This window comes from Somniosus microcephalus, unplaced genomic scaffold (assembly GCF_052327205.1).
Source record: "Somniosus microcephalus isolate GS21.2 unplaced genomic scaffold, FLI_Smic_1.0 unresolved_chr4, whole genome shotgun sequence".
NCBI lineage: Eukaryota > Metazoa > Chordata > Chondrichthyes > Squaliformes > Somniosidae > Somniosus > Somniosus microcephalus.
In genome coordinates, this window is record NW_028225182.1 from 38,103,648 (window position 1) to 38,130,847 (window position 27,200).

A 27,200-nucleotide genomic window follows, 5' to 3' on the forward strand; every position below is an offset into this window, starting at 1 on the left:
GAAGACCTACACCAAAAAGAGACAGGACGCCCAGAGGTATAAATACCCAACTTTAACCTGGAGGACACTGCAGATAACCTGGAAGACACTGCGGAGGCCCGGACAGCGGAGGAACCAGAATCCACTCCCCTAGAGGCACCCCAACCGGCTTTGCGCCGATCACTGAGAACCGCAAAACCTCCTGACAGACTCACTTATACCAACTTTTAAGAAACATCACTCCGATGGACTAAATCTAAAGAAGGGGTGAATGTAATGAAATCTGTTTGTCTTGATCCTGTACTCATGTATATTACCCTCCCCCACACTGCATAGTTTCACTTCCTCTCTCCTGACTAACCTGGAAGGTACCAGGTCTTGGCTCTTGGCTCCGCCCCTGACTTCTCTTACATAAAGATCACCGGATCTGTATGACTCATTCCTGTGAGCCAGTCGGTGTGTTGAGATGTAGCTCTGATCTTAGTGATTAAAAGCCAACTTGTTTAAGCCTATAACTTCTAGTTTTGTGGTTATTGAAGGCACATCAGCTTCAAAGGTACTTCATTGGCTGTAAAGCGCTTTGGGACATCCTGCATCGTACAAGACGGTGTATAAATGCAAGTTTTTCTTTCCTTCGCATACAGAATTAGGCAAACACTGCGTTGCAGTAGAGGGAGCGCTGCATTGTCAGTGGTGCTAGGAAGCACCTTCGATCTGCCTCTTCCAGTGGAAAGAAAAACATTGCATTTATATAGCGCCTTTCACGGCCTCAGGACGTCCCAAAGCGCTTTACAGCCAATGAAATAATTTTAAAGTGTGGTCACTGTTGTAATGTAGGAAACACAGCAGTCAATTTGCGCACAGAAAGCTCCCACAAACACCAAAATAGCCGCCAGATAACCTATTTTCATAGAACCATAGAATTAGTGATGTTGTTTGAGGGATAAATATTGGCGAGGACACCGAGGAGAACTCCCCAGCTCCTCTTCGAAATAGCGCCATGGGATCTTTTATGTCTGCCTGCGAGAGCAGAAGGAGCCTCGGTTTAACGTCTCATCCAAAAGACGGCACACCTCCGCCAGTGCAGCGCTCCCTCAGTACTCGCACGCAGCCTAGAGTTTTGTGCTCAAGTCTCTGGAGTGGGACGTGAACTGACTCAAGAGACAAGAGCGCTGCCCATTGAGCCATGGCTACACACTACAAGTGGATGTTAAACTTCCCAACGCTCTTATCTTGAAGAGGAGTTGGAGGTTCTGCCCAACATTACTCACCTAACAAATACTGCCAGAGATTTTTGAATATTAAGGGAATCAAGGGATATGGGGATAGTGCAGGAAAGTGGAGATGAGTTAGAAGATCAGCCATGATCTTATTGAATGGCGGAGCAGGCTCGAGGGACCAAATGGCCGACGCCTGCTCCTATTTCTTACGTTAAGATTATGAACTGGTCACCTCATCGCTACTGTGGGATGTTACTGACTTCTGCATTTGCCTTTGTAACAGTCACTACATGAAGCATTTGAAAGACATTTCAGCGAGGTGATATGGTGCTATATAAATATATAAAAGATCACCACTTGATAGCACACTCGACTTGGACAATTATGAATTTGTAGGTAAGGAAGCTCAGTGTATTTGAATAAACACACTTCAATTTTTTATACATTAAAAAAAAATTTCAATCACACACCACAGCAGAGCAGCATGAGAGCTGGCCCAGTCACCCGACGCCAGGAAAACATAAGACTGGCTGGGGAACCCGTGTATCCAGCTGCCTGTGTGCTTCCCAGGATCAGGCAGATGTACTTTGGCTCTCGAGAGAATCGAAAGTTGCTGCACTCACTGCTTTCCATCGAGCTTCCCTGGGACACACGAAGGGTATCCCTGTGGACGAAATGAGAAGCACCCAAAGGAAATAATCGACATGGCAGCCCTCGGGGAGGTGAATGGTTAACAGTAATACTATTTTTTTTTAAATACCAAACAAACACACATATAATATGTAACTTCTTTCGGATGAGTTGTTAAACCTGCGCTCTCAGGCAGACGTACAAGATCCCACGGCACTATTTCGAAGAAGAGCAGGGGGGTTCGGGGGCCAATATTTATCCCTCAGCCAGCATCACAGATTACAGTATCTGGTCATTATCACATGCTGTTTGTGGGAGCTTGCTGTGCGCAATTTGGCTGCCACGTTTCCTACATTACAACAGTGACTACACTCCAAAAGTACTTCATTGGCTGTAAAACGCTTTGGGACGTCCTGAGGACATGAAAGGTGCTATATAAATGCAAGTCTTTCTTTTCTTCTACCTACAACATATAATATATATAATTTTTTCAATATACATGTGACAGGCAACTTTGCATGGTAAGTACACCCTTGGGCTTTCCTTCCCCTTTAACTGGTCATCAATCTTTGCGCTCTAGATTGTTGCATCAGAACCCATGTTAGAAATGAAAAATACTGTATATGATTAAAATCTGAAGAAAGAAACAGCAAATGCTGAACTTGCGCAGATTGGATACTGACCCACTACTGCATATTTCCAACATTGATTGCACGACAAATTCCACACGTTGCCTTTACATGGTGTATAAAGACAAGTCAGCAGTTAACGGCGGGTAATTATTAGATTTCCGTACCATCAGCAGCAGGTTTGTTCTGTCCCTGGGTGTCTGACGCAGAATCCGCCATGTCAGGCTCGGCCCTGTGCACGACAGGCTCACATTCTTCAGGTACCGCGAGGAACACCTCCTGGGCCTGAGACTCGGAGGGGGAGGATGACGAGCATGATGGAGAGGTTTTGCCGTTGTACACCTCGGTTGGCAGATCGGTTCTGTCTGTTGTGGATAAACAGGGTTATTCAAGAGCACAATCTTTTGAGGAGCGACGGCTTATGGATTAATTTGAAGAGCTCCCCACTTGGCATACTAGGCATGAACACTGCCATGGTTAGTTCCTGGTTATTAGCTGATTTTAGCCAGCTATATATATGTGTGAGTGAGACGGCAATGGGGATGCTGCAACTAGCCTCACTGCCTCCAGGCTAGGAATGGGCTCCTGATCATGACCGAGTAACATAAGAATTAGGAGCAGGAGTCGGCCATACGGCCCTTCGAGCCTGCTCCACCATTCAATAAGATCACGGCTGATCTTCTGCCTCAACTTCACTTTCCCGCCCGATCCCATATCCCTTGATTCTAAAAATCTATCTCAGCCTTGAATATACGACTGAGCATTCACAGCCCTTTGGGGTAGAGAATTCCAAAGATTCACGACCCTCAGTGAAGAAATTTTGCATCTCAATCCTAAATAGCCGACCCCTTATCCCGAGACCATGATCCCTAGTTCTAGACTCTCCAGCCAGGGGGAAACAATCTCAGCATCTACCCAGTCAATCTCCTTCAGAATCTTATATGTTTCAATGAGATCACCTCTCATTCTTCTAAACTCCAGAGAGTATAGGCCCATTCTACTCAATCTCTCATCATAGGACAACCCTCTCATCCCAGGAATCAATCGAGTGAACCTCATTACAGGAATCAATCGAGTGAACCTCATCCCAGGAATCAATTGAGTGAACCTCATCCCAGGAATCAATCGAGTGAACCTCATCCCAGGAATCAATCGAGTGACCGCTGCTAAAATGTGCATGTGTGGACACCGGGGGTTAAGACCGTTTGGCTGTGATGCCCTCCCGCAGTCGAGTAGCCCGCCAACAATGTCTAGACTCAGGCGAATGGCCATTCGGAAAAGGTACGGGCTGTTGGGCAGGCAACCCACCGAGCAACATCCCCTTCCCCATAAACAGGAAACGGGGTGTTAGAGAGATTTCTAGGTTTCGGCAGTGGGGGGGGGGGGGGGTGGAGGAGAGAGTGAGAAGGGTGAAAAATTATTAAGAAAACAGTATATTCACATGGAGGGCAGTTTTGTCAAAATGTTGCAGCACTGTTCAGTCCAACCAGATACATAGGGGAATACCTGACACTGCCACTAGGTGCCCTCAGCACCCCTGGAATCTATTCATTCTGTCTGCAATACAGAAGTGATTGCCTTTGCATGTCCAGGCATCTCACCGGCCACCAATGTAACCCAGCTCCCATTTACCTGGGTAGCATCACTGCAAACCCACTTGTGCTGCCAACCAGGTGGGCCTTGATGCCCAGCCACCTGCACCATTGCCCCTCGCCACCCCCACGGCCCCAGGATGTCCTCTGTGGGGGGAAATTGCTGTAAAAACCCTTTTAATTTTTGCTGAGAATTACAAGAGTCTCTTTCCAGTACTACAGAACCTGATGCGTAGGGTGGAGGCAGCACAGAGGTTATTTAATTCTGGACCGAACCAGGTCATAACTGACCTGGCTGTGCTCAATGCCGACACTGGGTGTCTGAAGTGGAGATCAAATAAGTATTAGCGTTCGGTTAAACAACAGAAAATGCTGGAAAAACTCAGCAGGCCAGGCAACATCCGTAGAGAGAAATTAGAGTCGACGTTTCGGGTCGAAACCCTTTTTCAAAACTGGAAAGGAAATGAAATAGATCGAAGGCAGGGCTGCGATAGAACAAAAGAAGTAAAGAGACATAAAGGGGTATTCAAAACCAGACGAGATGGTGATAGGACAAGTGGAGACAAAAGACGGCTCAGATTAGGTGTGAAATGTACTGGCAGAATGAGAGACAGCTGCCGTGTGGGAGAGAGAGAAAAGGAAAGGGCGGGTGGGGAGGGAAAACCCAAAGCAAAGGGGTGGAAAAAAAAAAACTGTATTCGCTGCTCACGATGCGGTCTCCTCTACGTTGGGGAGACCAAACGCAGATTGGGTGATCGCTTTGCGGAACACCTCCGTTCAGTCCGTAAGGGGGACCCCGAGCTTCCGGTCGCCTGTCATTTCAATTCACCGTTCCATTCCCCCTCACCGTCCTTGGCCTCTTGCATTGTTCCACGGAAGCTCAACGTAAACTCGAGGAACAGCACCTCATCTTCCGATTAGGCACTTTGCAGCCTTCCGGACTCAATATCGAGTTCAACAATTTCAGATCATAACCTCGGCCCCCATTACATCTTTACTTATATATTTTTGTGTTCCGCGCCTTGTTTTGGGTTTTCCCTCCCCGCCCCCTTCCTTTTTTTTTCCCCTCTCTCCCACATGGCAGCTGTCTCTCATTCTGCCAGAACATTTCACACCTAATCTGAGCCGTCTTTTGTCTCCACTAGTCCTATCACCATCTCGTCTGGTTTTGAATACCTCTTAATGTCTCTTTACTTCTTTTGTTCTCTCCCAGCCCTGCCTTTCGATCTATTTCATTTCCTTTCCAGTTTTGAAGAAGGGTTTCAACCCGAAACGTCGGCTCTAATTTCTCTCCACGGATGTTGCCTGGCCTGCTGAGTTTTTCCAGCATTTTCTGTTGTTATTTCGGATTTCCAGCATCTGCAGTATTTTGCTATCGCATTAGCGTTCGGTTACCTGCATCACCATTTTCCGTCCTATCTGACTCCTTATAAAATTCCATATCATATTCGTTCTCTGGTCGCTCGTCCAACTCGTCCACTCCTCTGAAGTCCAGCTCCTGCTCCTCAGGAATCGGTTCCTTGGAACCTTTCTGTTTAACACACCAATTAAGAATCAGTTAGGGATAAACACAGCGCAGGACACTGACTGAAGAGGTGTCATAGTTATATAGCACAGAAAGAGGCCTTTTGGCCCATCGTGCCCGCGCCGGCCATCAAGCTCAGCAGAGAGCTGCAAGAATGACATTACATCGAATTTACAGCACAGAAACAGGCCGTTCAGCCCAACTGGTCTATGCCGGCGTTTATGCTGCACACCAGCCTCCTCCACCCTACCAACATGTCCTTGTATTCCCTTCTCCCTCATGTGTTTATCTAGTTTCCCCTTAACTACATCTGCGCTATTTGCCTCAACTACTCCACAGCAATATGATGTGCTTTATCAATGCTTTACTCAATGTGGCAGTGAGCTTTACATAGGAACAGGAGTTGGCCATTCAGCCCCTCCAGCCTGTTCCTCCATTCAATTAGATCATGGCTGATCTGTATCTTAATACCCTTGCCTAACCAGAATCTATCAATCTTAGTTTTGAAATTTTCAATCGACCCCCCAGCCTCAACAGCTTTTTCGGGGGAAGGGTTCCAGATTTCCACTACCCTTTGGGTGAAGAAGTGCTTCCTGACTTCACCCCAGAACAGCCTGGCTCCAATTTTACATAGAAACATAGAAAAATAGGAGGAGTAGGCTATTCGGCCCTTCGAGCCTGCTCCGCCATTCAATATGATCATGGTTGATCCTCTATCTCAATACCATATTCCCCCTCTCTCCCCATACCCCTTGATGCCTTTTGTGTCTAGAAATCTATCTGTCTCCTTCGTAAATATATTCAGTGACTTGGCCTCCACAGCCTCCTGTGGTAGAGAATTCCACAGGTTCACCACCCTGAGTGAAGACATTTCTCCTCACCAGTGTTCTGCACTCCCCCAACAGAGGAAATAGTTCCTCTCTATCTTCCTTATTGAATCCTTTAATTATCTGAAACACCTCAATTAGATCACCCCTTAATCTTCTAAACTCAGGTAAATTCAAGCCCAGTCTGTGCAACCTGTCTTCATAATTTAACCCTTTTAGCCCCGGTATCATTCCAGTGAATCTGCTCTGCCACCTCTTCCCCCTTACAGAGCAGAAGGTCCCAGGTTTCTTTCAGTCTGCATGGAGTTAGCGGACCTCAGCTCCGGCAGTGGTAACGCAACAATCAGCCTCGGTGCCCTGGACGAGAGGAAGTAGTAGGCCAGATCACCAACAACGATGAGTCAGCCTACAGGGAGGAGGTCCAGCATCTCGTGAAGTGGTGCGCCGATAACAACCTGGCCCTTAACATCAAGAAACCCAAAGAAATCATTGTGGACTTCAGGAAGTCGAAAGGCGGAAGTCACACCCCCATCCACATCAATGGGGCTGTGGTGGAAAGGGTGGACAGCTTTAAGTTCCTCGGAGTCCACATCACGGAAGACCTCTCCTGGTCCCTCAATACCGCCTCTCTGGTGAAGAAGGCCCAGCAGCGCCTATATTTCCTAAGGAGGCTGAAGGGATGTAACCCGTCACCCCTGATCCTCTCTAACTTTTACCGCTGCACAATAGAGAGCATCCTGACGAACTGTATCAGTGTGGTATGGCAGCTGTAGCTACTATGACCGGAAAAGCCCTGCAGCGGGTAGTCAAAACTGCCCAACGCATTACTGGCACCCGGCTACCGACCATATAGAGCACATATACCAGAAACGCTGTCTACGGAGGTCACGGTCCATCATCAAAGACCCTACCCACCCCAGCCACAGTCTGTTCGCCCTCCTGCCATCTGGGAGACGCTACAGATGCATTCGCACCCGTACGACCAGATTTAGGAACAGCTTCTTTCCCAGGGCTGTCATCCTACTGAACTCCACAAATAAACTCTAAAGCCTGCACATCTGCTAATGCACTTTATTATGGTTATGTTTATGTTAATGTATTACAAGCCAAATGTATGTTGAATGTTTAAATGTCTTAATCTAAATGTACACTCTCGGGAGCCGCAAGCCTACATTTCGTTGTACTGCACTTGTGCACTAACAATGACAATAAAAAGTTGATTTGATTTTGATTTGAAAAAGTGGATGGGGGGAGGAATTAACCGGCGCTCCTGCGTGAATGCGCAGACAAAGACATTGGGCGAGGGCAACCCTGCGCTCAGCTGCCAAGCCTCTCCGCAAATAGCCAGCTACTCTCACTGTTTAGGGTGACACAGGCAAGGTATGAAAGAGCACCCGTACTCCAGCAGGAGTCAGCACCTCCAGAAAAGGAGAGGAGCAGGGGAAAATAGACTCACATTTTGGTGGGGGGGGAAAAAATCCCAGTCGAGAAAAAAGTTCCGAAAACACATCCACAGAACCACATCCGCATCCCTCCCCCGTACTTTCGCCCGTCCCACTTGAGACCAGAGGTTATGTACCTTTAATGACATGAAAGCGCCAGATGAATCAAACGTCCCCATTTCCTCTTCTGCGTCTTCCAGGCACCACTCGGGCAAATTATCCTTCTCGTCTTCGTAGCTGCCGCTGCCCGTCCTGCCCCTCCTGTACGGGCGCTCCTCGTCTCGCTCCCGGAAATCAAAGTCAAACCTCCGCCGCCGCTGCTGCTCGGTGTGGTCCCTCCAGCCTGCGGAGCGAGGACCGTCTGCGATAAAGGAGACGGGGAGGAGGTACAACCGTCAGGGCCCATGCCAGCCAGGCAAGAGACACATTATGAGGCGGATTAATTTTGCTCCCCACTTTAAGTGGTAAATACTTGACTGCACATTTGTGCCACTTTAACTGCTCCACCTTGGAACTCAGTGGGTGTGGAAGTGAGCCACTCAGGAGGGCCACAGCATTCCTATTCAAAAGCCCACGGTTAGCGGTAGGGAATGGAATATGCTCCCCTTTCAGGCATCCAGCGCCAGCTTCAAGCACTCCCACGTCAGGTACAACAGAATTTGAAGCAGAGTAAATCTCCTCCTAGCCTGCCCCATCAAATAATCCCAGGGCAGGTACAACACGGGTGAGATACAACAACATGCATTTATATAGCGCATTTGACACAGTAAAACGTCCCAGGGGGCATCTCAGGAGCGTTATCAAACAAAATTTGACATCGAGCCACATAAGGGGATATTAGGACAGGTTTGGTCAAAGAGGCAGGTTTAAAGGAGGAGAGAGATGTAGAGGGGCTGAGAGCACGAGCAAGCCAATGCCAGAGCTTAGGGCCTAGGCAGCTGAAGGCATGCCCGCCAATGTTGGATCAATGAAAATCAGGGGTTACCGAATACAGAGTAAAGCTCCCTCTGCACTGTCCCGTCAAACACTCCCAGGGCAGGTACAGCACGGGTTAGATACAGAGTAAAGCTCCCTCTACACTGTCCCATTAAACACTCCCAGGGCAGGTACAGCACGGGGTTAAATACAGAGTAAAGCTCCCTCTACACTGTCCCATCAAACACTCCCAGGGTAGGTACAGCACGGGTTAGATACAGAGTAAAGCTCCCTCTACACTGTCCCATTAAACACTCCCAGGGCAGGTACAGCACGGGGTTAAATACAGAGTAAAGCTCCCTCTACACTGTCCCATCAAACACTCCCAGGGCAGGTACAGCACGGGGTTAGATACAGAGTAAAGCTCCCTCTACAGTGTCCCATCAAACACTCCCGGGGCAGGTATGGCACAGGTTAGATAGAGGAAAGCTCCCTCTTCTCCAGCACAACAATTTACCCCAGACCAGCGCCCACTAATGCACCAGTGAGACATTTTTCCACGTCCCACACCAGCCATCTTGTAACCTTGGAGTAAGAACTCAAACTAAATGGCAATTAATGCCAGTACTGGTTCAAGTCTATTGAGTACTGGATCGAGACTGCACAAACTAATTTCACATAGAACCTTAGCCAAATAACAGTAGGGACTCCACTCATCACAGCCTCAACCCAAATACTTCCAATTTGTAGGGCCCCTCTGCTTCCTATCACTTAGTCGTGATTGGATCCATCTTAGCATGTTGGCGCCAATGCCGTGTCGGTTAACTGTCTCCATTATAGGTTTCTATGGGGCACCTCATCAAAAACTTGACTAAAATCCAAGTCAGGCACATCTACATTCTCAAATATACTCATTGTTCGGATATGACTCCCTATTGTAAATCCATGCCGACCTTCCAATTTCAGGAAACTTCGCGATATCCGGCACCGACGGGACCGAGCTGCTGCCGATCTATCAAAACTTCCGGATAGACCAGCGCTAATGTTGAAGGATACGGAGGTTTTCATCTCCATATCTGACAACAAACACTGTTGCTTAGCAACAGCTTGTAAACACTCGGCCCGTACCTTGGAAGCGTCTCTGAAGCTGTTGCTAAGCTACAGAGACGCTTTCCAGAGCCTGACTGTTAAAAAAAATGTTAGGAGAAGAAAAAAAAACCTAACCAAAACGGCTGCTGATTTCTGCCGTTAGATCGAGGTTTCCGGACATACAACCTCCAGATAAACCAAAGTTTCCTGTAGTTTATATCTTCCGGACAAAACACCAACCTGCCCTGCCCTGGACAACTCATTCTTGAATTTTCCCTCTTGGCCTATAGTTCCAATAATTCCCCGTGGTGTCAACCATGGCTCAGTGGGCAGCACTCTCGCCTGAGTCAGAATCACAAAAACAGATTGTCTGGTCATTATTACTTTGCTGTTTGTGGGAGCTTGCTGTGTGTAAATTAGCTGCTGCGTTTCCTACATTACAACAATGACTACATATCAAAAGTACTTTATTGGCTGTAAAGCACTTTGGGACATCCCGAGGGCATGAAAGGTGCTATATAAATGCAAGTCCTTCTTTTTGGAATCCTTTTTTACATAAGAGAATTACCTTTGCCATCCTCCAGTACCATCCCCTTTTCTAACAAATGCTGAGTACTTCTGCCAGTTCCCCCAAGTGCCCGCAGCTGAATCCTATTCAGCCCACGTAACTTTATTCACTCCGATCCTACCGAGGTGTTCAGCTACCAACTCTTGAGTAATTGCTGATTTTATTATACTGCTCATTCTATCCTGGAACGCCAGCTCTGCTACAGCCCCTGTAACGTCCTTTGCCCATATAAATATACAACCAAAAGAACTCATTCAATTTATTTCAGCTATTTCCACATCGTCGCTAATCTCAACCCCCTTTGCAGAAGCCAGTGCCAGTGATTCTATACTCGTGTATCTTTTCCATTTTCCTCTAATGCGCTTAAATTTCCTACTCAATTTAAATTCAAGGCCGTTTTATCAGCCCTTTCTCTAAATTTTTTCTTATACTCGTTCTTCGTGTCTTGTGGTTCAAACATATGGGAATGCCTTCACTTTATTCCTAACAGTTTTAATCACCTTCAATCATCCAGGGCTGCCTTTGTCACTCACTGTTCTTACTAAGACTCAGATATACATTATGCCACTTCCCCCCTCAATTCTGATCGTTTTAGCTACCACTCCCCGCCACCTGCCCACCTCTTTTTTTTAGCCTTGCGCCATTCTTCTCTTACCTGTGCGCACATGCTCCGAAAATCTGCCTTTCCAAAGTTCAATGGCCGGATGTCGCCACTCTTTCCTTACAACAAACCTTACGAACTGTGTTCCCGGTAAGCTGCGCGGCCGCCCAGCTGTCTGGCGGTCCCGTGCGGGTCGCTCACCGGCTTTTGAGTGGGAGATTTCGCGCGCGTGTGAAATTTTTGAATAGGCCTCGCAGCCCGTTAAAGGGACCACACACCTAAAAAAAAATTAAGGGGGAACGCTGCTTACTATGATTACTGTTCCCCACTCCTCCTCCACCTCGAATCCTGCTGTAATGTCCCCATTATTGTTATGTTCAGCGCTACGAAAGGCAAATGCAAAAACCCTCACGGGTTGGAAATGGCCTTTTTCCGAGATACCTGGGCTCGGGGGCCGCCACCGATCGCCTTCTCTTCTTGCTCCAGCCATTCTCCAGCCTCCGTCCTCGTCTTCGCCGTTTTGTTCTTCGCGAATGGCTCGCCAGTTCTCACTGTCTGAGCGTGCAAAATCCTGCTTGCGCGACGTTGGAGCCACTTCCTCAAACCCTACCCGTACTTAAAGGAAAGAGGAGGAGAAAAGGGAGGAGGAGGAGGAGGAGGAAGAAGAGAGAAGTCGGAGAAGAGGAGCGAGAGTCAGGTTTTGTACTTGTACTGTTAAAACATTAGCATTCTAGTTTTAGCACCGAAATTACATTAAGTTATGTACTAAAGACATCCGTATTGGCCACTGGATAAGTCAATCAATCTGGATTATCTGTGAAAACCAGTTTCCCCAACAACTGATGGGTGAGTAAAAGCACCCATTAACTTCTAATCACTTTGCCCTTTATCACTATGGGGCCCAGAAAGAATTAATTTTTTTTTTTTTTAATGTTAATAAGATTTTCCTAATAGTTCAAATCATACCTCCATCTCTCCGGCCAGGCTTCTCAAATCTTCTGTCACCCCTGCGGGAGGCAAGGAATCGTGAGTTAGAGAACAAATACTCAAAATAGAGGCGCACCATGGAGAGAAGCAAAAAATCGAACTCAAGAACAGTTAATCGTGCTGGCAATAAGTCTTTTCACAGCTGGCCGCACAAAAGGGAAGCATGGGGCAACCAAATGTATTCCCAATCACACAAAATGAGCACGGTAGAATCAAACCACGGTATTTTACAGCCAAGAAGCCTGTTTAGCCGACTGCACCCATGCAGGCCTCTGAAATTTTTGATACCGTATATTATACCCAATTCAAGAATATAATTAACATATATACTGATATAAAGATAAAGGAGAAGATAGAATAGCTTCGGCTTGAGTCTAGCACATGCAAAACTGAAGTCATTGAAGGTCAAAGAGAATACTTTCCACTGGCTGGAGTCATATCTGACACAGGATCTGGATAACATCTAGGCTTAGGCTGACAACAGTCGGGTAACACATATGAGCCAGGTAACACTACCTTAGACAAGATAGAGACCAGCCATTTCACCAGGACCTTCAATGGCACCGCCATTGCTAAGTGTCGAGCATCATCATCTAGGGAGTCACCACTGACCAGAAGCTGAAATGGAACAGCCATTTCAGCACCATGGCTGGGAAGAGTCTGGTACGCCACAGTGAGTGGTTCATCTCCAAACTGTTCAAAGCCTCACCACCATCTACAAGGCTCAAGTCAGAAGTGTGATGGGACACTCGCCTAGATGGTTGCAGCCGCAACATTACTCAAGAACCTACCCAGGATAAAGCAGTTCGCTTGATCAAGGCCCCTTCCAACGGACTTAATATTCAGCCCCTCCACTACTGGGGCACTGTGGCTACAGCATGATCTACAGGATTCACCGCAGCAACTCACAAAATTGTTTCAACAGCACCCACCCCCACGACCGCCATCACTGGGGACGAGTAGCAATGGAGTAGAAACGTCCTCGCCTCCAAGACGCACACAATCCTGACGGGCATATATTCTCATTCCTTCACTGTTGCGGAGCCAGAAACCTGGAATTCCCTACCCAACACCACCCAGACTGCAGCAAGCAGTTTAAAGAGAAGGCCCACCACCATCTTCTCGGGGTAACTAGGGTTGGGCAAAAAAATGCAGTCTTGCCAACGTCACTGTCGTCCAGAGAACAAATTTTTAAAAATATAGAGAGATAGAACTATACGAGCTACTTGCACACCCACGGGCCACACTACTGTTTACATTTCTCCAGGACAAAAGGCGCCCAAAAACACAACACTGTTTTCTAGCCTTTAGCCAACTCCTATCCAGGTTCAGAAATTCTCATATCATGGGCTTTCATTTTGTCAAGAAGCCTCCTCGGCACCACCTTAGCAAAAGTCGTTTGAAAATCCAGTAGGGCAGTAAAATACTTAGAATGTGCTTTTTTTGGCCAGTTTTCATCCCTCCTGCTCGAACGAGGGCCGTGACTGTTTTGGTCTACTGTGCACAGTTTTGGTCTCCTTATCCAAGGGAGGATATACTTGCCTTAGAGGGGGTGCAACGAAGGCTCACTAGATTGATTCCTGGGATGAGAGGGTTGTCCTATGAGGAAAGATCGAGTAGATTGGGCCTATACTCTCTGGAGTTTAGAAGAATGAGAAATGATCTCGCTGAAACAGACAAGATTCGGAGGGGGACTGACAGGGTCGTTGCCGAGAGGCTGTTTCCCCTGGCTGGAGAGTCTCGGAATAAGAGGTCGGCCATTTAAGACTGAGATGAGGAGGAATTTCTGCACTCCGTGTTGTGAATCTTTGGAATTCTCTACCCCAAAGGGCTGTGGATGCGCAGTCGTTGAGTATATTCATGGCGGAGATCGATAGATTTTTGGACTCATGGGGAATCAAGGGATATGGGGAATGGGCAGGAAAGTGGAGTTGAGGTCGAAGATCAGCCATGATCTTGTTGATCTTATTGAATGGCGGAGCTGTCTGCGCCTAATTCTTATATTCTTATGACTCTTGCTGGGTACATTCCAGGGGTGCCAGTCAAGTTTCCAGTGGCCTGCAGTCTTCACTTGCGGAGCTAGACAATCAGCGTTTAGCAACCATGGTGAGTATCGCAGCCCGATCCTGTCCCGGCTCCATATCCACACGCGCAGCTGCCAACGGGCTTGAGCGGACGGTCGTCGGGAACGTGAATCCTGCCCGCTGTTCCTCTCCCTGGTCCAGGGACAGTGAAGCTAATCGCAGCACTCCCACCCTGGCTGAGAGCGGGAAACCGAGCAAAGACCATGGATCAAACCCGTGACCTCGTTAGTCTGCACGGCTCCAATTACACCTCACCTTCGCAAACTGAGCCAACAGGGGAACAAACCCACGATTGTTAGGAGGATCTTTGCAGGGAACGGCTTTCCATCTTATTTACAGAAAATGTGCAATTAGTCGTGAAGCATTTCACCGTAGCCAAACTCCAGGGTTTCCAATTAGCACGCCTTGGGCAATCGCAAACCAGCTCACGTGAGCACAGGTCCACAGCACGGAAATTCCCAAGTAACTGGTAGCCTTAAACAGAGATTAAATTGCTAACACTGGTAACAACGCACATCAGAGGGGAGGGTGAAGTCACTTTGGAGAGGGCCCTGGGGGAGTTTTATTCTTGACTTTACTCTCCTATTTCTGACTTGGAAGTGCTCAACAGTTACTGGATACCAGAAAGGCATTCCATTCTCCAGCACTAATGCCCCTCAGTACAAAACTCAGACTATAGAACAATGCCAGGAAGTGGAATATTACCCAATAAATCAAATTAAACATCATTTACCCTCTTCACAACTGGCTGGTTAACAGTTGAAAAATCACCAGTTAGGGATGCAGAAATTAACACGGTGCTACCACTGATATCAAATGTAAAGAAGGGGTTTCACCTCAAAAGACAAATGTGAAAACATTCAAACGGTTTGGCCTGTGCTGCGCTAGCTCACCTCGGCCAGCGCAAACAGTTGGGCAATTGCAATTGGCCTGTCTCTGTCGCTTGGAGGTGGGAGGGGAAGAATAATCCATCACAATCCCTGCCGCGGCAGCAGTGCAACAAAGGTTCACTAGATTGATTCCTGGGATGAGAGGGCTGTCCTATGAAGAGAGATTGAGCCTATACTCTCTGGAGTTTAGAATGAGAGAGGATCTCATTGAAACATATAAGACTCTGAGGGGGATTGACAGGGTAGATGCTGAGAAGTTGTTTCCCCCTGGCTAGAGTGTCTAGAACCAGGGGTCACAGTCTCAGGGGTCGGCCATTTAGAACTGAGATGAGGAGGAATTTCTTCACTCAGAGGGTTGTGAATTTTTGGAATTCCCTGCCCCAGAGGGCTGAGTCGTTGAGTATATTCATGGCGGCGATCGATAGATTTTTGGACTCATGGGGAATCAAGGGATATGGGGATCGGGCGGGAAAGTGGAATCGAGGTCGAAGGTCAGTCATGATCTTATTAAATGGCGGAGCAGGCTCGAGGGGCCAAATGGCCTACTCCGAATTCTCATCTTATGCTGGTGGGTATCCCGGTACCCTCTCTGCTGGAAAGCCTGTGCACGGACAATTGGCGAGGACGAATAGGTGGCCAACGCCCAATTGAGGCTCACACCTGAATAACGGCCGTGTGGGTTAGGTGCTGGAGGTCTGCTGGCACCCACGGGACCACACCCCAGCAAGAGTCAGACACTTGAGAGGAGAGCAGCGGAGAAAATGCAAGCAACAAATTCTTTCCAAAAGAAACTGCTGAGCCAGTAACATGATCAATGCATTTGAGTTCTGTGCGGCGCTCATCCAATTCAAGGCTGCAAACAAGTTTTATATTGCGCCTAAACCAATTTCGTCACTTCCACGAAGATTTTCAAAATGGCGTCAAATACCAAAGCTCCCGAGTCAGTTAGAAAGGCCCGGGTTCGATTTCCAAATATGGAACCCAGTATCGTACCTGCTGTGCGGGCTGAACCCAGTATCGTGCCCGCTGTGCGGGCTGAACCCTGTATAGTGGCTGCTGTGCAGACTGAACCCTGTATCGTGCCTGCTGTTCGGACTGAACCCTGTATCGTGCCTGCTGTGCGGACTGAACCCTGTAACGTGCCTGCTGTGCGGACTGAACCCTGTAACGTGCCTGCTGTGCGGACTGAACCCTGTATCGTGCCTGCTGTGCGGGCTGAACCCTGTATCGTGCCCGCTGTGCGGACTGAACCCTGTATCGTGGCTGCTGTGCAGACTGAACCCTGTATCGTGCCTGCTGTTCGGACTGAACCCTGTATCGTGCCTGCTGTGCGGACCGAACCCTGTAACGTGCCTGCTGTGCGGACCGAACCCTGTAACGTGCCTGCTGTGCGGACTGAACCCTGTAACGTGCCTGCTGTGCGGACTGAACCCTGTATCGTGCCTGCTGTGCGGGCTGAACCCTGTAACGTGCCTGCTGTGCGGACCGAACCCTGTATCGTGCCTGCTGTGCGGACCGAACCCTGTATCGTGCCTGCTGTGCGGACCGAACCCTGTAACGTGCCTGCTGTGCGGACCGAACCCTGTAACGTGCCTGCTGTGCGGACCGAACCCTGTAACGTGCCTGCTGTGCGGACTGAACCCTGTATCGTGCCTGTTGTGCGGACCGAACCCTGTTCTTGCCTGCCGTGCGGACTGAACCCTGTATCGTGCCTGCTGTGCGGACTGAACCCTGTATCCGTTCAGTCCATAAAGGGGACCCCGAGCTCCTGGTGGCCTGTCACTTTAATTCACCGCTCCATTGCCACTCAGATCTCACCGTCCTCGGCCTCTTGCATTGTTCCACGGAAGCTCAGTGTAAGCTCGAGGAACAGCACCTCATCTTTCGATTAGGCACTTTACAGCCCTCTGGACTCAACACAGAGTTCAACAATTTCAGATCATAACCTCAGCCCCTATCTATATATATTTTTATCCACACTTTTTGTTTGGCCCCCTTTTTTCTTCCCTCGCACATGGCAGCTGTCTTTCATTCTGCCAGTGCAATTCACACCCCATCTAGAGCCATCCTTTGTTCCTTAACCTGTCCCATTACCACCTCCTCTCGCCTTGAATATCTCTTAATGTCTCTCAATCTCTCCTGCTTTCTATCCTATCACTGACCTTCCCTTTTGTTCTTTCATCCCCTCCCCCTTTTCCCAGCCCCTAAACTTCCTTTGCATTTCCTGCTTTTTTCCCCAGTTCTGACGAAGGGTCATCGACCTGAAACGTTAACTCTGTTTCTCTCTCCACGGATGCTGCCCTGGCCTGCTGAGTTTTTCCAGCGCTTTCTGTTGTTATTTCGGCTTTCCAGCATCAGCAGTATTTTGCTGTCGTACTTGTATCATGGCTGCGGTGCGGACGGAAACCTGCACCACGGCTTCAAAACAGTCGATGCAAATTCAATCTGAAGAATAAGCCATATGTTCGCCCATGTGTTTGCATGCTAATCTGTGCCCGAGGGTAGATCATTCATCATTTAATCATCATTTTTCAAGCAGCCCCCACTTCCCTGCTACCACACCAAGATACTGGGGGGCCGCGGGAAAGATTGTGATGAAATACCAGAGTAAACTCCTACTTTAAAAGGCAGAATTTTTAAACAGCATTAACTGCAGTTTTCTAACCTGCCTCAAAACTACTAAAGGACACCCAAGAATGCAGAGGACAGCCGACTACCCTCTAAAAGCTGTTGACCAGCCTTTTCACCCCTCCAGGCCTCTGTCAATCTGCTCCAAACCTTGGTCAAACTGCACGCAGCGCCTGCTGAAACCTACCTTTCCTCCCAGCTTTGACTTCTCAGCATTTCGCGTGCCCCGCGACCGAAGCCCCCTTCTCCGTCTTCGAAACTTCTTTGGTAGTAACCGCTTTCCCCTCGTCCTCGACCTGTACAAAGGCGAGTGAGAGAGAGTGTGGGCAGGGGGAGGAAATAATCAGACATGCTGCAAAGAGACTGCCCGAATCTCACTATAATAAAAACAAAACCTGGTAGGCCACTTTAATACGGGACTGAAATATATCTTGAAATATATATTTTTTTTTATATTCATGGGGTGTGGACGTCGCTGGCAAGGCCAGCATTTATTGCCCATCCCTAATTGCCCTCGAAGGTGGTGGAGAGGGCAGTTAAGTGTCAACCACATTGCTGTGGGTCACACATAGGCCAGACCGGGTAAGGACGGCAGATTTCCTTCTCTAAAGGAAACCAGATGGGTTTTATACGACAATCCTGTCGTTTCATGGTCACCGTTACTGATACTAGCTTTTCCTTCCAGGTTCATTTAATTAACTGACTTTAAGTTCCCCAGCTGCCGTGGTGGGATTTGAACTCACCTCTCTGGATCATTAGTCCAGGCCTCTGGATTACTAGCCCAGTGACATTACCACTAAGCAACCGAACCCCCCAGAATATGTTTTGCGCGGGGGGGGGGGGGGGTGCAAAACGAGAAGAACTAGTTGCCTACAAGATTTGGAAGGCAAGAAGCAAGCAGAAGAAAATCATCCCAACACACCAACTGCACCACGACCTGGGAATCAAGGGATATGGGGATAGCTCAGGAAAGTGGCGCGGAGGTAGAAGATCGACCATGATCTTATTGAATGGCGGAGCAGGCTTGAGGGGCCGTATGGCCTGCTCCTGCTCCTGCTCCCCTTTCTTACGTGCCATCTGGTTTTTTCGAGTTTGCTTCACTATTTTGGAGTTCACAGTCTGCACACACTGCGGTTCTGGTTACGTACCTCGGCCCCTGGCACCGCCTCGGCCTCTGACCACCCCCGCCGGTGGGGCGCCTCCTCCCCGCCCCATCAACCTCATCACTGCAGAGCTGTTCACAGACATAGAAAAATTTCTCTGCACAGAAACAAAAAGACAGGACTTGCAGTTAAAATAAAATTCATAAAAGCACTTCCAAACGCAACGCTCTACCTTGCAACAGTGTCATGTGGCCTGTGAAAACCTGGACATTTTTCATTAAGAGGGATGAATGAAGGCGGCCATTTGGTCCAAACATGTGCCAGTAAATCCATGCACAGGACCCGACATGGACCATTCTTTTTGCCCAGCCTGCCTCAGTGACTTAACTGCATATGAATTCTCTCTGCTCAATTGCTAGATCTATCCATTTCTTTATTTTTTGCAAGTTGCACTGAATCCACATTCCCTCACCTGTTGGGTCAGTGATTTCAACTGTCAATGACATTCAATCGCTGAATCCCCCACCATCAATATCCCGGGGCTCACCATTGGCCAAAAACTTAACTGGACCAGCCACAAATACTGTGGCTACAAGAGCAGGTCAGAGGCTAGGTATTCTACGGCGAGTGTCTCACCTCCCAACTCCCCAAAGCCTTTCCACCATCTGCAAGGCACAAGTCAGGAGTGTGATGGAATACTCTCCACTTGCCTGGATGAGTGCAGCTCCAACAACACTCAAGAAGCTCGACACCATCCAGGACAAAGCAGACGGTTTGATTGGCACCCCATCCGCCACCTTAAACATTCACTCCCTCCACCACCGGCGTACCGTGGCTGCAGTGTGTACCATTTACAAGATGCACTGCAGCAACTCGCCAAGGCTTCTTCGGCAGCCCCTCCCAAACCCGCGACCTCTTCCACCTAGAAGGACAAGGGCAGCAGGTGCATGGGAACACGATCACCTCCAAGTTCCCCTCCAAGTCACACACCATCCTGACTTGGAAGTATATCGGCCGCTCCTTCATCGTCGCTGGGTCAAAATCCTGGAACTCCCTTCCTAACAGCACTGTGGGAGCACCTTCACCACACGGACTGCAGCGGCTCAAGGCGGCGGCTCACCACCACCTCTTCAAGGGCAACTAAGGATGGGCAATAAATGCTGGCCTTGCCAGTGACGCCCACATCCCATGAATGAGTTGCTCCCCCAGTTACAACCATCTAGAATTGACCAACAATTGCACCGAGTTAGTAACTGTATTGAAAGCACACGAGAACAGCTGCTGTGGAAAATGGAAAAAAAAAAAATTGCACTCATTCAGTGGGATTGAAGTGCACAATCGAATTTTAAGACGGCACCCAAACTCCTTCCACGTTTCAATAAACAATCAGATCCGCGGTGACGAAGATGATGTTTAATTAAACACAAAGTACAGTGTGCAACTTAGCCACACAGATCAGGAATGCGTAATGTAGGAAACGCGGCAGACAATTTGTGCACAGCAAGGTCCTGCAAACAGCAATGTGATAGCGGCCAAATAATCTGTTTTTTAGTGACGTTGTTGGAGGACGGAGATGAGGAGAAATTTCTTCACTCAGAGGGTGTTGAATCTTTGGAATTCTCTACCCCAGGGGGCTGTGGATGCTCAGTCCTCGAGTATATTCAAGGCTGGGATCGACAGATTTTTTGACTCTTAAGGGAATCAAGGGATATGGAGATCAGGCGGGAAGGTGGAGTTGAGGTCGAAGATCAGCCATGATCTTACTGAATGGCGGAGCAGGCTCGAAGGGCCAAATGGCCGACTCCTGCTCCTATTTTATATGCTCTTATGTAGGAAGGACCCAGGTTTGATTCGAGGCCGAGTTAGCCACCCAGTGAAGGCTAGCAATAGGTACGGTACAACAGGGTTGGTAGGGGAAGAACAGTCAGCTCGTGCTCACCCTTCCAATTGCTATCCAGTCACCCCCCGCCCTTCCCAAAGGAAAGGGAGTCTCATTTCTTGCACTTGCTCATAGCAAAGTTACAGCTCTTTGAAGGCGGTGCCGCCAATAGCCTAGATACTTCCCGGTTGTAAATGCGCAATTTCTGCTCAATTAACCCATGAAACATCCTGAATTTAGGCAACAACGACAGAGAATACAGATATCCAGGTATTACAGCGGTAACGAATGTACTCTATTTACGTAAATGTGACCCGTCTTCCCACAGACTGAGGGGGGGGGGGGGGGGGGGAGGAATTGCAACACGCCGCCCTTGTTCTATTTTTAGCAGCTGGAGCTTATCAGCAATGTCCCAGTTTTGGAGTCCACAAGAGCAGGAGACCTTGAGCGAGTTTAGCTGGCATGCTGTTGCTCAGCTCACAAAGAAAAACTAATATTTAAACACTGCATCCAGCAATATTTGCAGTTCTTCTTTTAAATAAAAACAAACCACATTAACTCCACCCACCTGCTCTTCCTCTGTAAGAGGTACAAGTGCTAAGGGCAGAAGTGGCTCATCTTGTAAGATAGCCAGAAATTCTTTGTCCGCCAACTCTTCAGGAACCTGGCAAAATAAAACCAGGAACAGGCATCAACACACGCGCATTGGCATAACCCCTGCTTAATGGGCTTTCTCTGGCCATTGAGCCCAGTCATCCACTGGTCTAGTGGGCCATTGCTGAAAGAGCTTTGCAACACCAACTCAATTACTGACCGAAAGCTGGGCAGCACGCCACTCCTTCAAGCAAGGAGGCAAATGGTTGCCGAGGGCCACTCGTTAATTTGCTTTATTGGCAAGGGGCAAGTGGATGGGGGTGTGGGAGAAAGACCAGAGGAAAAGAACTGGAGAGGAAAAAAGTGAAACAGTAACACAACATCTGCTCTGATTTGAGAGAGTCAAGAATTAAAATACGTTCATAAACCCACACATACCACAGCACAGCAGACCACCAACAAATTGTATCTCTAATAAAATGTATTCAACAGCCCTTCCCCATTCCTTTTCCTGGGGCTTTGAGGATCAGAACTCACCATAACACAGTATTTCAAGGGCATTCTCACTAAAGCATTATACAGATTAGAACCAACAATAACTTGCATTTACCGAGCGCCTTTAACGTAGTATAACGTCCCAAGGCGCTTCACAGGAGTGTTCTCAAACAAAATTTGACACCGAGCCACATGAGGAGATATTAGGACAGGTGACCAAAAGCTTGGTCAAAGAGGTAGGTTTTAGGGAGCGACTTAAAGGAGAAGAGAGAGGCGGAGAGGTTTAGGGAGGGAATTCCAGAGCTTGGGGCCTCGGCAGCTTGGCTCTTCACTCCGTGCATCTGATTAAACATTAGTTTCCCTTCGCAATCACAGCATCGCATTATGGAGATTGACAATCTCACCCAATCCTTGTCTCCCGCCATAATTCTGCCCCTCTCGCTGCACATTAAACGACTTTTCCCAGCCGTGTGAGCACTCCTAAATCTACCACTATTGAAAGCCATTTTGCCAGTACAGGAAACTCTTTCGTATCCGGCACAGACGGGACCGGCGTGTTGCCGGTTGATTAAAAATTCCGGATAACGGAGAGGTATATCTACCGAGGCTATTTTTAACAAACAAAAATAAAAAAATCAAGAAATGTTTAGTATAATTGAGTATTCACCTACAGAATGTTGTGTTAAATGGATGGTGGAAGATGCTTGATTAAGTACAGTAATGCCAGTTGAGGGTAATCCATAACTCTTTAATTACTTAACAGTAAAACAAAACTTATAAACGACTGTCTACTGTAGTTTTCGGAGTGAGAATTTTGCCGGTTATTAGAGGATTCCGGATATTTAGGTGTCGTTTAAACGAGAGTTTCCTGTACTGGCCGAAGGTTATCCTGCTGACCATGAACACCAAGTGCCCCATGGTCAGAGCCATTCAACAGTGCTACCCAACTAGAATAACCCTATTGCTCTGCCGGTTTTTAATCAAACTTCCAGCTTCTCTGCTCAACCCTAGCTACAAATCCTTCGAGACTCGATGGGATGCCTCCATTCCATGCTGTGATCAAGGAGCCTTCCACCGTCATTCACTGCCAAAATTCACCGAGTTCCATTCAATTTAACCAATTAGCCCTTTTTTTTTTTTTTTTTAAAGCATTCAGCTGCAAACAGACCTGGATAATGGTCTTGCTGTATGTTAATATCCAAATGTGCCTGCTCCCTGCGCTGAAACACCCAGCACCCCAACCGTATAGAGTACGGCAAAGCAACTAGTTTCAAATTAAATAGTAATAAAATCACAAAGGGCGGTTCCTTGCTCACAAAAACCAAATAAGTCCGTCTGTCACCTATTTTTTTTTTATTCCAATTTACGAGGGGGATGAAGGACACATCCGAAATAAATCTCGAGGGGCGCTGAGCCAAGCTGATTCAAACGTCGGTATCCGTCACCCATAATGACAGGGCCCCTGACAGTTCAGATCCTGTCTGACACGATGAACCCTCAGGAACCACTTTCTTCCCCCTTTCCTGGTTGTCCTCGATCGCCACAAAAGACAAAGAATTTTCAAACAAAATACAATCAACCTACAATACTGAGAAGTGTAGAAGAACAGAGGGACCGTGGAGTGCATGCCCACAGATCCCTGAACAGGTAGGTAAGGTGGTTAAGAAGGCATATGGGATACTTTCCTTTATTAGCGGAGGCACAGAATACAAGAGCAGGGAGGTTATGCTGGAACTGTATAAAACACTAGTTAGGCCACAGCTAGAGTACTCTGCACAGTTCTGGTCACCACATTACAGGAAAGATGTGATTGCACTAGAGAGGGTACAAGGAGATTCACGAGGAAGTTGCCAGGACTGGAGAACTTTAACTATGAGGAAAGATTGGATAGGCTGGGGTTTTCTTCTTTGGAACAGAGGAGGCTGAGGGGAGATTTAATTGAGGTGTATAAAATTATGAAGGGCCTAGATAGAGTGGATAGAAAGTGCAACGAGACCTGGGTGTCCTTGTGCACCAGTCGCTGAAGGTAAGCATGCAGGTGCAGCAGGCGGTTAAGAAGGCAAATGGTATGTTGGCCTTCGTAGGGAGAGGGTTCGAGTACAGGAACAAGGCTGTCTTGCTGCAGTTGTACAGGGCCTTGGTGAGACCACACCTTGAGTATTGTGTGCAGTTTTGGTCGCCTTATCTGAGGAAGGATATTCTTGCCATGGAAGGAGTTCAGCGAAGATTCACCAGGCTGATACCTGGGATGGCAGGAATGACGTATGAGGAGAGATTGGGTCGATTGGGCTTGTACTCGCTGGAGTTTAGAAGAATGAGAGGGGATCTCATTGAAACTTATAAAATTCTGACAGGACTGGACAGACTAGATGCAGGGAGGATGTTCCCGATGGTCGGGGAATCCAGAACCAGGGGTCACAGTCTAAGGATAAGGGGTAGGCCTTTTAGGACAGAAATGAGGAGGAATTTCTTCACCCAGAGAGTGGTGAACCTGTGGAATTCTCTACCACAAAAGGCAGTAGAGGCCAATTCATTAAATATATTCAAGAAGGAGTTGGATATATTTCTTAAGGCTAAAGGGATCAAGTGGTATGGGGAGAAAGCAGGTACCGCGTACTGAACGTGGATGATCAGCCCTGATCTCATTAAATGGCGGAACAGGCGCGAGGGGCTGTATGGCCTACTCCTGCTCCTATCTTCTATGTTTCTATGACCTATTTCCCTTGGCAGAGAGGTCAATAACCAGGCGGGCATAGATTTCAAGTAATTGGTAGAAGAATTAGAAGGGGTTGGAGGAGAACTTTTTTTCACCCAGAGGGTGGTGGGGGTCTGGAACTCTCTGCCTGAAAGGGTGGGAGAGGCAGAGACCCTCATCACATTTAAAAAGTACTTGGATAGGCACTTGAAGTGCTGTAACCTACAGGGCTATGGACCAAGAGCTGGAAAGTGGGGTTAGACTGGATAGCTCTTCGGCCGGCACAGACACAATGGGCCAAATGGCCTCCTTCTGTGCTGTAAACCTCTATGATAAAATGTTCTGAGCTGTAAAAAAAAGAATTTAGTACAGCATGGCCAGGCACTATTCAGTTCGCTTTCTATAAACGATAGATATTCCTGTAACCACAGATGTCAGAAGGTAATTGAAGAGGAGACACTGTCCAAATGGAAATTGAATTTCTGGCTGCGCTGGATTGAAAGTGCTGTAAATACCTTGTTATCTTTCATATAAAGTGCTAGCATTTCTTCTCTTCCATATCGATAATCTGCTAATTTGTATTTTGGCAATGCAGGTGAAGGAGGTGGGGATGCGATGCTTCCACCGCTGGATAATGCGCGAAGCCTGCAACGAGAGAGAGAGTGCAATTCAAAAGGGGCATCCTCTATCATGACGACATCTTTAAAACTACAGTATAAAAAGCAATCGTTAGTGCAATGAAACTCAAGTTCCTTCCTGAAATAGGTGAGGTCAGGTACGACCATCACAACTGCGCCTGAATGCACCAGTCCCCAATGCTCGCAGTTTATGATAGATGATGATTGAATCCTAATCAATGAAGCATCTCAAATGGAACCAAATGCGCTAATTTAGTCAGTACTCTTCGGTTCTTGTGCAGACCATATTATTTGAAGTCAAGTACAGGCAAGTGAGATTTTCTTTTTTAAATTGCTAAAAAGTCTCTCCACGGCTAGCTCGCTCTCCTCTCTGCCCTGCCCCGTCCCGTTGACTCCCAGATTCCTTGTTCCCGGGTTGGTGGGCACAGATCAGGTCCCACTTGACGTCTATTCTTGAAAAGTAAAAAATGACAGGGCTATGGGGAAAGAGCATGGAAATGGGACTAAATTGAATCAAGCCGGCACGATGGGCCAAATGGTGGCCTCCTGTGTTGTAAGATTATATGGGCTGGATTTTACCAGCCCGAGTTGGCGGGTCTGGAGGCGGGACTGCTGGGAAAATCCCCCCAAAATAGGAACGGGTCCCAAAGCCGCCTCCAACCAATCTTCCCGGGAGTCGGATCCCCGATTTGCACAGGGGCCCGACTCCTAGAGGCGGGAAGAGGATTATAGCCACTTAACTACCCGTTAACAAGTAGCAAAAGGCAGTTAAGAGGCTTTTTCCAATGTTTCAACTGCTGCTGCGGGCTTCCAGACGTCGAAGAACCCCACCAGGGTAAGTGAGGCTGTTTATGTTGGCGTTTGGATGACAGCTGCAGAAGTGGCGTGAAGCATGCAATGGGACACAGGTTAGTTTCAGAGGTAAAGAAAAGTTGTGAAAGTAATTTTTAATGTGATTAGATGTTTCTGCAGGTGACAAGCTGTCAAGTGTGTGTGTAGGCTCATCTCATCGGGAGAAGTGACAGATGGCTTCTGCAATCGCAGCTGCCATCTGTTTTATCCCAAGGAGAGTGTAACTGGAGAGCCTGGGTGCAAGGGGTCACCTTTGGACAGTGATTGTCAGTGTTTGACAGCACCTCAATGCTGTCAAACACTATCAAATCATCTGTCAAACAAGTGTGGTGCATATGCCTTCAAGAAAACCAGATGAAGCCTCATCAACTGACGTCATCTGACACTGGCTTTCCCTTAATTGGCCAGCAAGCCCACAGGGTGGGCTTACCAAGGCCAATAAAGGGAAAATAGCGCCAGTTTGTCAGACAGCAGTCCCGCCTCAGACTCGGCCTTCCAGGTAAGATTCCGTCCTATGATTCTATCCAAAGGTTTTTTATTAAGAAAAGAGAACACACATAGGTGTCAGCATCTGATGAAGGGTTATTCTTGAAACTTCTGTCCTTATTTTTCAGATGCCGACCGCACTATTGGGCACTTCCAGCTTTTCCTTTTGATTTCAGATTGACAGCTCTTGCAGGTTTCCTTTCATCTCTGAACATCGCTGTCCCAAGATACTGCTGTGGAAAAGCTCCCAGTCCATTCACCAGATAAATATATCTTGTACAAACACTAGCAAATTCCTGGCCGACTTTTCCATCAACAAGGTATTTTATTTAGGGACCGGGGCATTTTAACGTTTTCTGCAAGATTTTAAGTGGATACTAGAATTACATTGAATTTTACAGCACAGACACAGGCCATTCGGCCCAGCGAGTCTGTGCTGGTGCTTATGCTCCACACGAGCCTCCTCCCATCTTACTTCATCGCACCCTATCAACATATTATATACTATCACTCCTGTGAGGAGTCTAAAGATAAGGGGTAAGCCATTTAGGACAGAGGTGAGGAGGAATTTCTTCACCCAGAGAGTGGTGAACCTGTGGAATTGTCTACCACAGAAGGCAGTTGAGGCCAATTCATTAATATATTCAAGAAGGAATTAGATGTATTTCTTAAGGCTAAGGGGATCAAGGGATATGGAGAGAAGGCAGGGACAGGGTACTGAATTTGGATGATCAGCCATGATCTCATTAAATGGCGGAGCAGACTCGAGGGGCCGAATGGCCTACTCCTGCTCCTATCTTCTATGTTTCCACGAGGACATGGCAGGAGATGAAGTGCGATGCAGATAGACCA

The 27,200-nt window shown here is 47.7% G+C and overlaps 1 protein-coding gene across 1 annotated transcript in view; it reads right to left on the reverse strand.

The window, feature by feature from the left end:
* The window catches only part of LOC147090575 (GRB10-interacting GYF protein 2-like), a 136,616-nt gene that overhangs the window by 47,349 nt on the left and 62,067 nt on the right, over positions 1–27,200 (reverse strand). Inside the window, exons 7-15 of the mRNA XM_085977074.1 lie at positions 24,888–25,017; positions 21,157–21,252; positions 18,755–18,866; positions 17,794–17,902; positions 11,984–12,024; positions 11,459–11,623; positions 7,982–8,205; positions 5,446–5,581; positions 2,626–2,823 (exon numbers count right to left, since the gene is read on the reverse strand). Coding sequence (XP_085833200.1) covers positions 2,626–2,823; positions 5,446–5,581; positions 7,982–8,205; positions 11,459–11,623; positions 11,984–12,024; positions 17,794–17,902; positions 18,755–18,866; positions 21,157–21,252; positions 24,888–25,017 — 1,211 coding nt within the window. The remainder of the gene's footprint in view (positions 1–2,625; positions 2,824–5,445; positions 5,582–7,981; positions 8,206–11,458; positions 11,624–11,983; positions 12,025–17,793; positions 17,903–18,754; positions 18,867–21,156; positions 21,253–24,887; positions 25,018–27,200) is intronic.